This window comes from Chelmon rostratus, chromosome 15 (assembly GCF_017976325.1).
Source record: "Chelmon rostratus isolate fCheRos1 chromosome 15, fCheRos1.pri, whole genome shotgun sequence".
NCBI classification, from domain to species: Eukaryota; Metazoa; Chordata; class Actinopteri; order Chaetodontiformes; family Chaetodontidae; genus Chelmon; species Chelmon rostratus.
In genome coordinates, this window is record NC_055672.1 from 5297677 (window position 1) to 5309391 (window position 11715).

The 11715-nt window shown below is 45.4% G+C and overlaps 1 protein-coding gene across 1 annotated transcript; it reads left to right on the forward strand.

Moving 5' to 3' along the window:
- The first annotated feature begins 110 nt into the window (after positions 1-110).
- Positions 111-8551, forward strand: pax9 (paired box 9). The gene is made up of 4 exons (XM_041953121.1): positions 111-282; positions 923-1537; positions 3566-3705; positions 7520-8551. The coding sequence occupies exons 1-4, from the start codon at positions 279-281 to the stop codon at positions 7772-7774; spliced, it is 1014 nt and encodes a 337-aa protein (XP_041809055.1). The 5' UTR covers positions 111-278; the 3' UTR covers positions 7775-8551.
- The last annotated feature ends 3164 nt before the right edge of the window (positions 8552-11715 follow it).

Genomic DNA, 11715 nt, shown 5'->3' on the forward strand with positions numbered 1-11715 from the left:
CGCGGCTCTGAGCAATCTCGCTAGTCTATTGGAGAGCCGGGCCAATCGGCGCGGGGGAAGCGTTGGAAGTCCGGCCTCCCGATTTCGACAGATTGAAATGTAAGCCTGTCTCCAGCGCCTTCAGGAAACAGATCGAGAATTTTGTCCCTCTTGTTCCTTATCGCACAAGACGATTTTCTTGGACGCGGTTTTGGACAGTGGACACGCTGGACGCGGAGCAGGACCCACGCAGGAGGCACGAACCGGACACCGTATTCTTCGTTTGCGGCTTTAACACGATGGGTGAGTTCAATGTTGGATCGGGTTTTTTTTCTGGTCAGGGATGCAGCGAACGATCCGACTGCAATGTGGGGAAGCATACAGCGAGATGGTGCCTGTCCGCGGTGTTTTTGGCGGGTCTGTTTATTTGCTAATCCCGCGGGAGGAAAGCAGCAGACTGAAGTGTTACGTGTGTCAGTTACGCATGGCTTTTGGCACCGAGCGCTGCACATCGGTGTGAAGTTTAGCCTGCGTGCACGACAGCTATCAGTCAGCTATTGGTTCGTACTTCACACACAAACATTTTACATTTCCTAAAAGTGATAAACTTGGTATTTTAGAGGGAATTCTGTTTTGGCGAAAACTTGAAAAATAATGCGTCTTTGCGTAATAATACATTTTTAAAATCAACTATAAAAACGCGTGAAAGTTTTGGTTACACAATCCTCTCATAAATGGCTAAAACTTGGAATAAGTAGACTAAAAGCACAACATTCAGCATCTTTGCCATGTTTGATTGCGCACAGCTGTGTGTTGAAGAAATATCAGGCCTTACATGTATGTGGTGTAACCCGGGTCGGAGCAGTCTGTGGTGGGCCTCGGTTTGGTTGCCTCATCGCTCTTTCATTGTTCTGCCTTTCTGTGTGTTTGTTTTTGACACCAGAGCCAGCCTTCGGCGAGGTGAACCAACTCGGGGGAGTTTTCGTGAACGGCAGGCCGCTCCCCAACGCCATCCGGCTCAGGATAGTGGAGCTGGCCCAGCTCGGGATTCGACCCTGTGACATCAGCAGACAGCTGCGCGTCTCCCACGGCTGCGTGAGCAAGATCCTGGCCCGCTACAACGAGACCGGCTCCATCCTCCCGGGCGCCATCGGAGGCAGCAAGCCGCGGGTCACCACACCCACCGTGGTCAAGCACATACGGACATACAAGCAGAGGGACCCGGGGATTTTTGCCTGGGAGATCCGGGACAGGCTACTCGCCGACGGTGTTTGCGACAAGTTCAATCTGCCCTCCGTCAGCTCCATCAGTCGGATCCTCCGCAACAAGATCGGGAATCTGTCCCAGCAGAGCCAGTACGAGTCGGGCAAGCAGGCGCCTCACCCACCGCCACAACCAACGTTACCCTACAACCACTTATACTCATACCCGACATCCAAAGTGCCCACTCCCCCTGGCATGCCCACCCTTCCCGGACACATGGCCATGCACAGGATATGGCCTTCCTCCCACTCTGTGACAGATATTCTGGGGATACGGTCTATTACAGAGCAACAAAGTAAGCATGGCTGCATGGAGGGCGGTTGCATTTGTTTATTGCACTACATTTTAACAACTTTTGAAGGGGTTTTGCGTGCAAGAGTGCGAATGTGTGTGTGTGTGTGTTTGACAGAGAAAGTGGATTCATTTTCCCCTTTGAGTTACTCTAATTGTTCTTTATAGGCCTCCGAAAGTAACTATCGGGACGTTATAAGCTCACAGGCCTCTGTGGAGTGAGAGAGAGCCTAAATACCGTTTGACCTGCCTGCTGATATTGATTTGAAAGAGAGGCAGGTTAGTTGAGAAACAGATGGTCCGGCTTGCAGTAATAATTAAGAGGCGGATGTGGAATATTAGAGGGACAGCGGAGGGAAAGGCGCTGAGGCGAAGTGCATCAGAATGAGGTGTGCTGAACGTCTGCCATGACTCGCGGCCAGACATTTTGTGCAGGGCTGTGCACTGAGCAGGTCCACGCGGGCACAAAGCCTCCAGCTCACCAGCAAGATGCGTTTCTGCGGCGCGCGCGCGTCCTGTTTGTCGTATATGTGTCACATGCAGGTAGGCCCAGATGAGCTTGGCTCGGACTCAACAAGAGCACAACTGTTTTGGAAACAGTGAAACAGGATCCGGCATAAATCAGTGTTAATGGTCGGCTCGGTGTTGTGAAAGGGATTTTCTGAGAGCTTGTTTTCCAGTGGCAGGAGGGGAAGCGCTGTCAGTCCACTGCAGGCAGCTCTGCTGTCAGGATTCATGGCCACCGCTGCAGGAACGCGCCCGGGCTCCTCTCTCCACCTCCACCGCCATGCGAAAGCTATAACCCGGGCAATCCAAACAAGACAAATGTAACGCAGATATCCAGGAGAAATCACGAGCGGCGGAATATGTTTTGAGAGGCTGCCTTTCTAAACAATTTATGCATTTCCAAATTATTAGCAGATGTTTGTGGCAGGTTTTTGAATGCTAAGTTTCACAGTACATTTGGTGAGGTGAGAGCTCGTTTGCACCGAAGTGATTTCACCGCGCGGATTATTTAAAAAACTTGATTTGGAGTTTATGGAAAATGTTAAATAATAGCAAAAAAATCTAGACAAAGCGTGCGGGTTTATTATCGTTTAGTATTATTGATTTTACTCGAAGTAATGTTGAATTTGACGCGCGTGCACACACACACACACACACACACACACACACACTGATTTAAATGCACAATCTGCAGGGAGTCAGTTGCTGTGGATGAATTCAGTTACATACATCAATAATAGCATTTCCATATGTACAAAACGCATTCTTTTCAAAAAGCCCTTTATCGAGTTATAACCCTGGTGGGCTTGTTTTTTCCCAGTGTAAACGCTGGGAACTGTGTATAATATCAGATCCATCACTCACGAAAGGAGGGAGACGGTGAGAGTAAATCTAATTTGTCTCTGACAGGGGGACGGTTTGCTGAAATGCTCCTGACCCACCAGAGAGTCGCCTCCCTGCCGCACATCCTCAACTGGGCCTCGATCTAATCTCCCGGAGGAACCAAAACATTTAGTTTCACTCAGGCAAAAACACATTTACGTGAAAACATGACAGATCATTTCACTTTTCCCCCCTCACTGATGTGAACAGTCTGAGCTGAAGGCCTGATCGCGTTTATAATTACTGAAACAAGAGAAAATATCTCAAACTTATATTCTAAGATATTATCTCACTTGCAGAGAATTAGAAACAAAAATACTGTCTCAATATCTGATCATGTTAATTTTGTTTTAGATACTAAAACTGCTGTTTTTTTCACTGATTAAATATCGGACTAAATATCGTTTATACCATCTTTACGCACAGGACAGCCACTGGATTTATGCGCTATGCACTGTGCGTAAAATGACACAATGACCGTGCTTTAGTGCAAAATGTCACAGGGTTTATTGTCTCGTGCAACCTGGCTAACCTGCGCCTGACGGGTGCACGAGAAGCAGCGGCCTGTGCGGGTCTTCTCATCTCAGAATCTCCTCTCTGACTTTCCTCTCTTCTCTTCTCTCTTTCTCTTTTGCCCCTCCAGTTAGTGACAGTCCATCCTTTTCCAGCGCCAAACTAGAAGAATGGAGCGCTATAAACAGGACTAATTTCCCACCAGCAAGCTCTCCACTAGTCAATGGCGTGGATAAACCGCATTTAGAACCTGAAGCAAAATACACACAGGTAACCAAATGGACACCTCTCATTTTTTTTTTGTAAGCGAAAATGCAACATTAGTGAAAAGTGTATCCAAGCTTCTGGCAATCAGGCTATTAATCCAAGTGAAGTCATGAGTATTTTCTAATAATAATTATGTGGCTTGGACATTTCCCTTTCACAGCATTAATGCGCTCCTTCTGTTGGCTAGCTGGTGATGGTGCATTTTTATAATATCTTTCTTTTCTTTTTTAAAAACATTTGGCTTCACAATGTGCACTTCCTTTCGACCATGCTGCACAGTCAGTGCTTTTATGAATCATCTGAGTGTAAATCATTTAATAATTAGTAGGTCAAAAAGCTTTGGAGGGCCAAGGTATTCTCTTAATTCTTGTTTTCCAGATTGGTGTGCCGGGCTTTTGATACTGGTCGCAGCGTGCTTAACACTCTGAAACTAGTTGGACTCATAAAAAAAAGAGTCTGAAAACTAAAATATAGTCTGTTTTCAGTTTGCTGGTAAATTATTTCAGCATAAGCCTGGAGTATTTTTAATGGGTCGGTTTAGTGCTTTAGTCCGCGCAGGGACAAGACACTGAACTGCAAAGATGGACCACTGACCTCTGCATAATTTGTCTTATTCGGGCTTAAATTGCAGTAGCTGCTGCACTGATACTTTGTGTGAAATAAATGTCGTGCAGGCCTAAACTTTCGGGACATTAATTATTGTGCACTGACTCGTTAAAGGCGATAAATAGACGGTGAGTAGCCATATCCAAAATAAAGCAGATTAATACATTCATCGACGCCGAATTTAACACATTTCACACATCGATTAAAATATTTAATATTTACCTAATTGTAAAGGATTAGACCTCGCCGTGCGCCTAATTCCTATAATAAAAAAATATGACAATGACGAAATAAATGTAAATTATTATTGTTATTTTCTCTACTTTTCTATTCAAAACTAATTGTAGCAAGTTTATCTAACGCTTATAGGCGACCATTCTTGGTTTTCTAGAGTAGGTAACAAATGAAGGGCTATGATGTCACCCTGTGTGCGCGCATGCGTGCTTGTTTTCGCTTATTTTGACAGGGTGTTCGTGCGTTTACAGCACCCCAACAACAACAACAAAAAAAGACAATTCCATGCCGCATAATTTATTTTGCCACTTCATTTCGGGGGACTTTTCACGCTCATTACGCAGACGACAGGGCCGATGCTGCGAGATTAGGAGCGCTGGGAGGCTGCAGCACAAAGCGGACGCACGAACTGTCTGAGCGGTTAGCCGAGCAGCTATACACAAACAGAAGTGAGCCATTAAATGCAGAAAATAACAACTCTATAAATTACAGTTTATTGCACGAAAAGCAAAGAATGGCGAAGCGAGCAGCGTTCCGGCCAACGAGGGGAGCTTTAACCGCGCCTTTGCCGCTCAGCCTGCATGCAGGCGGCCGCTGCAGCCTGCTGGGATCTCACGTCAAATTGATCTGTTTGTGTTTGTGAAGAGACAAAACGCACACATGGCGTGAAAAGGGGTCGGCCCGAAACCGTGGCCTTCCTCGACCACCTTAAGCTTCCTCCTCAGTTTTCGTACAGCTTATTTTTTTTATATACAGATATATTCCATAAAGCTGCCTGTCAGTGCAAAGTTTATCCAAATGGGACACCGAACAGGTCTAAAAGTCATTTTTATTTTTGTCAAATATGAGTCGTTTGTGTTTAAGGCCAGAGGCTGCGGCCTATTGGCGCTGCTTGGAGGTCAGAAGCCCCCGTGGGACGCTCAGGTTTTTCTCTGGAAGAAGAAGAAGAAAAGGAAGAAGAAAAAGGAAAAAAAGGAAGAAGAAGAGCATCATTGAAATAGATCTGAGGTTAAGTCGCGAGCTCAGTGCGCGCGGCGGCTCGGAGCGGATTCCGTCCACCTTAAAACAATACAAACAGCAAAACTAACTTTTCTTAACAACATAAAGCCACACGTGCACTAATATTTATTAATTCGTTGCTCGCGGTAGATTGGCGCGCTGTCTAATATTCAAACGTCTTAATGATTTAATGGAAATATAAACAGAGGGATCAGCGCGTGACCAAGTTAATCCGTTTGAGTTGTAATTATTTGGCTGAGAGGCCTCCGTGTTTTCATTATTCGTTGTTCAATTCCGGTTTTACTTGTGATTGATAACAGCCAATTTACAAAAGGCACCGAGACACCAACGCAGGTAATTATTATTAAAATATTTAGATTGACAAAAGAAGAAGATTAGCTCAAGATCATTTTATTAAATTATTAGGCTATTTTTAAATGAAAGGTTTGTATTTTTGTTCATATATTTTAATAAATATGTACATATTAAACACATGTCTAAATTATAAGATATACATATATAGTATGGTTTTATTGTGTGTGCACATAGCCTAGATAATGGATGGTGGAAGAGGGGTGGACAAAATAACAGGAACACCTAAAACGTGCAATCTGCCATGAAAAAACACTCCAAACAATTTTGTTGACTTGTGTCACATGTCTGTGGTAATTTATTAGGCTGCAGTTAGTTGTTGTAGTTGATTGTATTATTCTGCGAGGGGTTTCCTGTTATTTTTCATATGTACTGGATGATTGTGCATATACATTGTACATTATGTATGTACTGTATGTGTGTATATTTACTGTAGTTGTGTGTGTGTGTGTTGCATATGGTGTTTTTCATGAGCAGATGTGATCATCTTTGGAAAAATGTTTAGAGACATAAGGATTTAAATGATTTTTTAAAACACACAGCTCAAAGGCCACTTGTGAAACAAGCTTCAGCATCATTGAGCCGAGTGAAGACACACACACACACCCACAAACACAGGCAGACACCCGCAGTCACCCAGCGCAGACCTACACACACCCACAAGCGCGTGCACACACACACCAAACCAGTTCTCATCTCTATAGTTACGCTTTGCAATCACCACAAATGTCAGTTCAGAGTATAATTTTTCACATCCATTTTAAAGAATAGCCGGTGACTCTGCCAGTCAAGCAAGTCCTCGAAAAGAAGGCACAGAAACAGAAAAGATCCAAATTTTAAAAATAATTCCCGGTAGTCGCAGACCACCCAGGAACAGAAATTCGGCCTCCCTGCTGAAATGCTATGGTGAATTCCTCAAGTTAAGTCCTGTCGCCGTGCCAGAAAAGCAAAGCCCATTCATGATTCGAACCCTCCGCTCGCCTCATTCTCTATCATATTTCCCCTCTTCCTGCCCTTTCACTCTCAATCTCTCATGACATCTGTTTTGTGGCGCCCCCAACCACCCCGTCTTCCATCGTCTGACGTGGTGTATCGCCGCCGCCAGGGAGTAACGTCCACTTTTAGGGTAGAAAACAAGTCCCATAGACATAGACGGGCAATCATGCATGCATGGTTTTGATACATGCTTAATATGTTCCAGGGGCACAAGGGCGCATAATTGATCATTCATACTTTCATCAAAATTGGGAAAATGGGTTTTTTATGTGGTGGCTGTGAAGTTAGAATTTAAGTTTCTGCTGCTTATAATTCAACATCACTTTTCCTCTCACTCGCCGTCGTTCTCTGCAGCTCGCCTCAGCTTTTTCCCATTATAACTCAGCTGCTGGTGTGTGTCTACCTGGGCCGGGGTCACGCCGCTAAATAACGCGGCTGAAAAATGGAGGTCTCGCTTCTTGAGCCTCTGTCAGCTGATTAGATTTAAGAATGTTTACGTGGGAAGTCATTTCCTTTTTTTCCCCCCCCCCGATTCTCGAGGGAACAGACTGAGAATCACTCACCGTTTTCACTTGCTAATATTCTTCTATTTCCTCTTCTTTGTTTCCAGACGCCGAATGGATTGCCCACAGTGAACAGCTATGTCACAGCACCCAACATCCCTCCCTACCACCCTCCCACCCAAGTGTCACCCTACATGGGGTACAGCGCCACCACCTCGGCCTATGTGACCGGACCCACGTGGCAGCCGGCCAGTGGCAGTGCTCTATCTCCCCACAGCTGTGACATCGCCACCCCTCTAGCCTTCAAGAGCATGACAGCCAACCGTGACGCCATCCACCCAGTCACCGCCTCGGCGCTGTGAAGCCAGCTCCGCAGACTGATATGGGAGGAGGAGGGGGGGGGGGGGGCGAGGACGGGAGACACCAAGTCTGTCCCCCGTGGCTTCATTTCATTCCCACTGCCTCCTTTCTATGAAGGACTCGGCCCCCAGGACCCATATTTGTGCTGTTCTGTATGTGACCCCCTCCTCCGCCTCCTCCTCCTCCTCCTCCCTGCTACACACAGTCAGACCAGCGACACGCGAGGAGTAAACAGTCTGTCCATTTTTACTACAAACTCGTTGTCAGAAAGAACTTGCAGGACAGGTGTACTGAAGAACTGATGTGTGACAGCTACTCCATCCATCAACACAACTCCTCTCAGATTCTTTACTGCACACTTCTGCAAATGTCTTTGGGCAAACTGGGGTAATGTATAACTTCATGAATAAGCAATCAGAGAAGAGGGGAAAAAAACTTTGCATTAGTGTTTCAGGGTGCTTATTAATTGCGATTGTTTTTATATGTTTGTATGCTTTTTTTCATGTTGTTGTTTATGTTTTGATAAAAGCAACTGTCTTATGGAGCATTGTTTCCCCCCACTTCTCTAAAAATGTAGCCTATGCAAGAGCTCCAGAGAGAAGTTTATTTATTAGATTAAGGTACGTTGAATGAAGTGCAATTTGCCTTACAGACAGCATGGGAACCTCCACGCACGTTCAGACAAAATTGGCATTGGTCTTATGTTGGAGTCGAGAGCATTAATTGACAAATGTTGCACAGTGAAATTGAATGTATCTTATTAAATTGTTTGGCTGTTACTGGAGTTTGCTGGTTGTTTGGGGTACCCTCTAGTTCTGACAATGATGCACACCAGTGTGCACCATCACAGCTAAAAATATTTATCTTCCCTCAATCGCACGTTAATCAGTGCTAAATTCAAGGTTTTGCGGCCTCCTGGCCTGTTTTACATGGGCAGGAAACTGCTTTCCATAAAAAAAAGTGTGTGTGCTCACACAAGGCCTGTATTTTCTATTAGCAAGTGTCACGGCTCGCTGGGAAAGTTCATCAGAAATGCTTTGAGCGCACACAGCGTTTGTCACCACATAAAGCAAAGCATAGCATAAAGCACCTCATTACACTTAATATGACCCTTTCTGGATTCGTAAACATTTATGTCTGAATATTTGTTCAACGGCAAAAGAATACATGAATTAGAAAATAAAAATACATATATTAAATATAGCTAAATATATTAAACCCTATAAAATTATTTTGCATAAAAATTAATTATGCATCTAAAGTACGTTATATGTTTAAAGTGCTAAAAAATATAAAATGCAGTAGCGTTACCAAAACATATTCTAATCTCACTTTATTCCTATAGAAAAGGCTGCATTCATTCATGCACTCATAAAGGAGCTGTGTGATTTTGAGAGCCCTGCTATCCTTTGTAAATAACAATGAGGGTCTAATGTCATGCAGAATAATTTCCAATAATTTCAAACAGTTGCGCGACATGAAGATTTTCTCAGTTGGATTGAAGCGCGTGTAAAGACGCAGCAGATTACAGCATCAGCGGTGCATTAAAACTGAGGCGTGCGTGCCGGGGACTCCCAGACTCCCGGGGTGAGGTGGAGTCCACGTGCATCCGCAGAGCCACGAATAGACTCATTGGCCTGCGGTCTCCAAGGTCATCAGACATGTGACCCAAACGCGAACCTTCGGCAGCCACAAGAAGGGCCAAACAGGGCTCAACATGTTCATTACAAAAGAAGAGCGCACGGCCCAGCTGACAAATGACATGTTTGCAAAATGATGCAAAAATACTTTCAGATTTTTTTTTTTTTTTTGAGGGGGGAAAATGTGGCATAATAAATTATGAGTGCGTCTGGCAAGCCCCGTCTAGCCCTGCAGAGATTTAAACAAACTGGGCTCCAGCGTGGACACGAAGCTGCAGATTAAATAACGCGATAAAACAGCTCACCTGCTCTTTTACATAGCATTACCTGCAGCTGAGGGTTCAGAGGCTGGTCGGGCTTTAGCCTCCTGTGTTACAGCATAAACAGTCCCCCTCCGTGTGACAGTGTCAACAGTCCTCCCCACGCAGGGGCTGATTTGACTTGGAAAGCACTCTTCCCCGCATCCAGTGGTCACGGACCGTTGCTCAGGGATCGTAGTGTTGCTTTGACCGTACGTGAACCACATCACAGGGACGTGATGATCATACACTCGCCGTACCAGCCAGCCCTTGCGGCCACCCCCATTCCCCTCCACCATCCATCACGTAGCCTACAGTAAATGATGGTGAACTCTCTGAGTGGCATGAAAAAGTCGTTACATGCTGCCTTTTTCTTTTACCTCAGCCTACAAACAACAAGGCAAAACAACTTTTCCTTTCAACTGAGCTGCACTGAAGTCTTGTTAGTCTCCTCTGACTCATGCAACAAAATTAAAATGTGGCCGTCTTAATTGACACCAGTATTTAAAAAAATAAGAACAGCGTGTTTTCTAGACAGGAGAAACAGCTTCTCGAAACTCTAATAATCCATGCTCTTGTAGCGTAATGTTGGTCAGCTTTGTGGAGGCCGGGGTCTAGGAAGGCCTAGTTTTAAAAATAGGGGCGGACACGTGTTTATAATTAATGATGTTGAGTCTGACTTCAGTGTCATATGGTTATCTTTACTTCTCCACATGCAATCAGAAACAAGACAGCCATTTGCCGGGTAACACAGAGCAGAGCGTGCAGCACCGGGGGAGCACAGCGCTTCGTGCGTGTTCCTGCTCAGCGAACTTTCCTTAAAAGACGCTGACAACAGCCAGAGTGTTTTCTTAATGCCTTAAAACAGGCACGCTGAGCAGACAGGTGAGTAAAACCTCTTATAAAGAAAATTAAAAAATAAATAAAAATCAACTGTGCTTGGAAAAGCACAACATGTCTGGTTCTGCGGCTTTGGTATGTACGCATGTTCATCCCACTGACATGAATCACTGCTCTTTCCACCACATGTAGTGTAAATCCTGGACATTTTAATCTATTTTAACCATTAACCGCGTCTGCGTTGGGGAAGGCAGGTAAAGCCATGTCCAAATTGCAGGCTTGTCAAAGCGGAGCCAGTGGGATTGACATGTACATGGACAGGGGTGTAAAAGAAAATGAGGAGATGGGGGACTTTGCTGCTGAAGATTTATGATGAGTGCAGCGTGTGGGGAATCCAGGTGAAGGGTGGCTCTGTTGCCTAGCTACCGGCAACACACGCCGCGCATGTTACAAGCTGTCAGGTCTGAAACAAACATACACATTCAGCACTCCATTACAGAAAGGACAGGTTAAGCGCTTACGATTCCATCAGGCTGCAAGCCGCAGTTGTTAGTCTATCACCACAGGCCCCCCAGGCAAAAAACCAGGAGCCGTTCCATTTTGGCAGAGAAACTCCCACATTAACGACGACTGTCAAATGCCAACGTGGCTCACTATAAGCTACAACCACATGAGGTTAAGATGAGTATCTTACAGAGAGGCCTGTGCAACAGGTGTGTGTGTGTGTGTGTTTGCATGTGTGTGAGCGTGCATATTTGTGTAAGAGATGGCAGAGGGAGAGAATGTGTGCGGTAACCCCCCCAACTCCTGCAGCCACATTTGCATTTCTTGAGCTTGTTGTTTTAGCTTGCACTAAAGCTACGCTCAGGCACAGACTCCCCCCCAACGGGAGAGAAAAGACAGAGGCTCGGCTGGCTGACACAACCTCTCCGGGCTGACAGGTCCTCAAGCAACAAAGTGCTCAGCTGCGGGAGGAAAGACGAGGAGGAGGGCGAAGAAGTGGTAAACTGAAGGAAGGTGATACGCTTATAGCAACGCCAAGCTGAAACGCTCCCAGAGAAGACCCTCTGTAGTCTTCTACTGCACAAACTTACAGGATGCGCACGCACACACACACTCTCACACACACAGTGAGGCACCAAGTGAGGAGTTTTTTGTTTCGTT

What these genes read in the sequence shown, in the direction of transcription:
- pax9 (XM_041953121.1), top strand. An exon ending in GTCTATTACAGAGCAACAAA is followed by an intron (nt 1,538 to 3,565) that starts GTAAGCATGGCT and finishes TTGCCCCTCCAG; the next exon opens with TTAGTGACAGTCCATCCTTT. An exon ending in CTGAAGCAAAATACACACAG is followed by an intron (nt 3,706 to 7,519) that starts GTAACCAAATGG and finishes CTTTGTTTCCAG; the next exon opens with ACGCCGAATGGATTGCCCAC.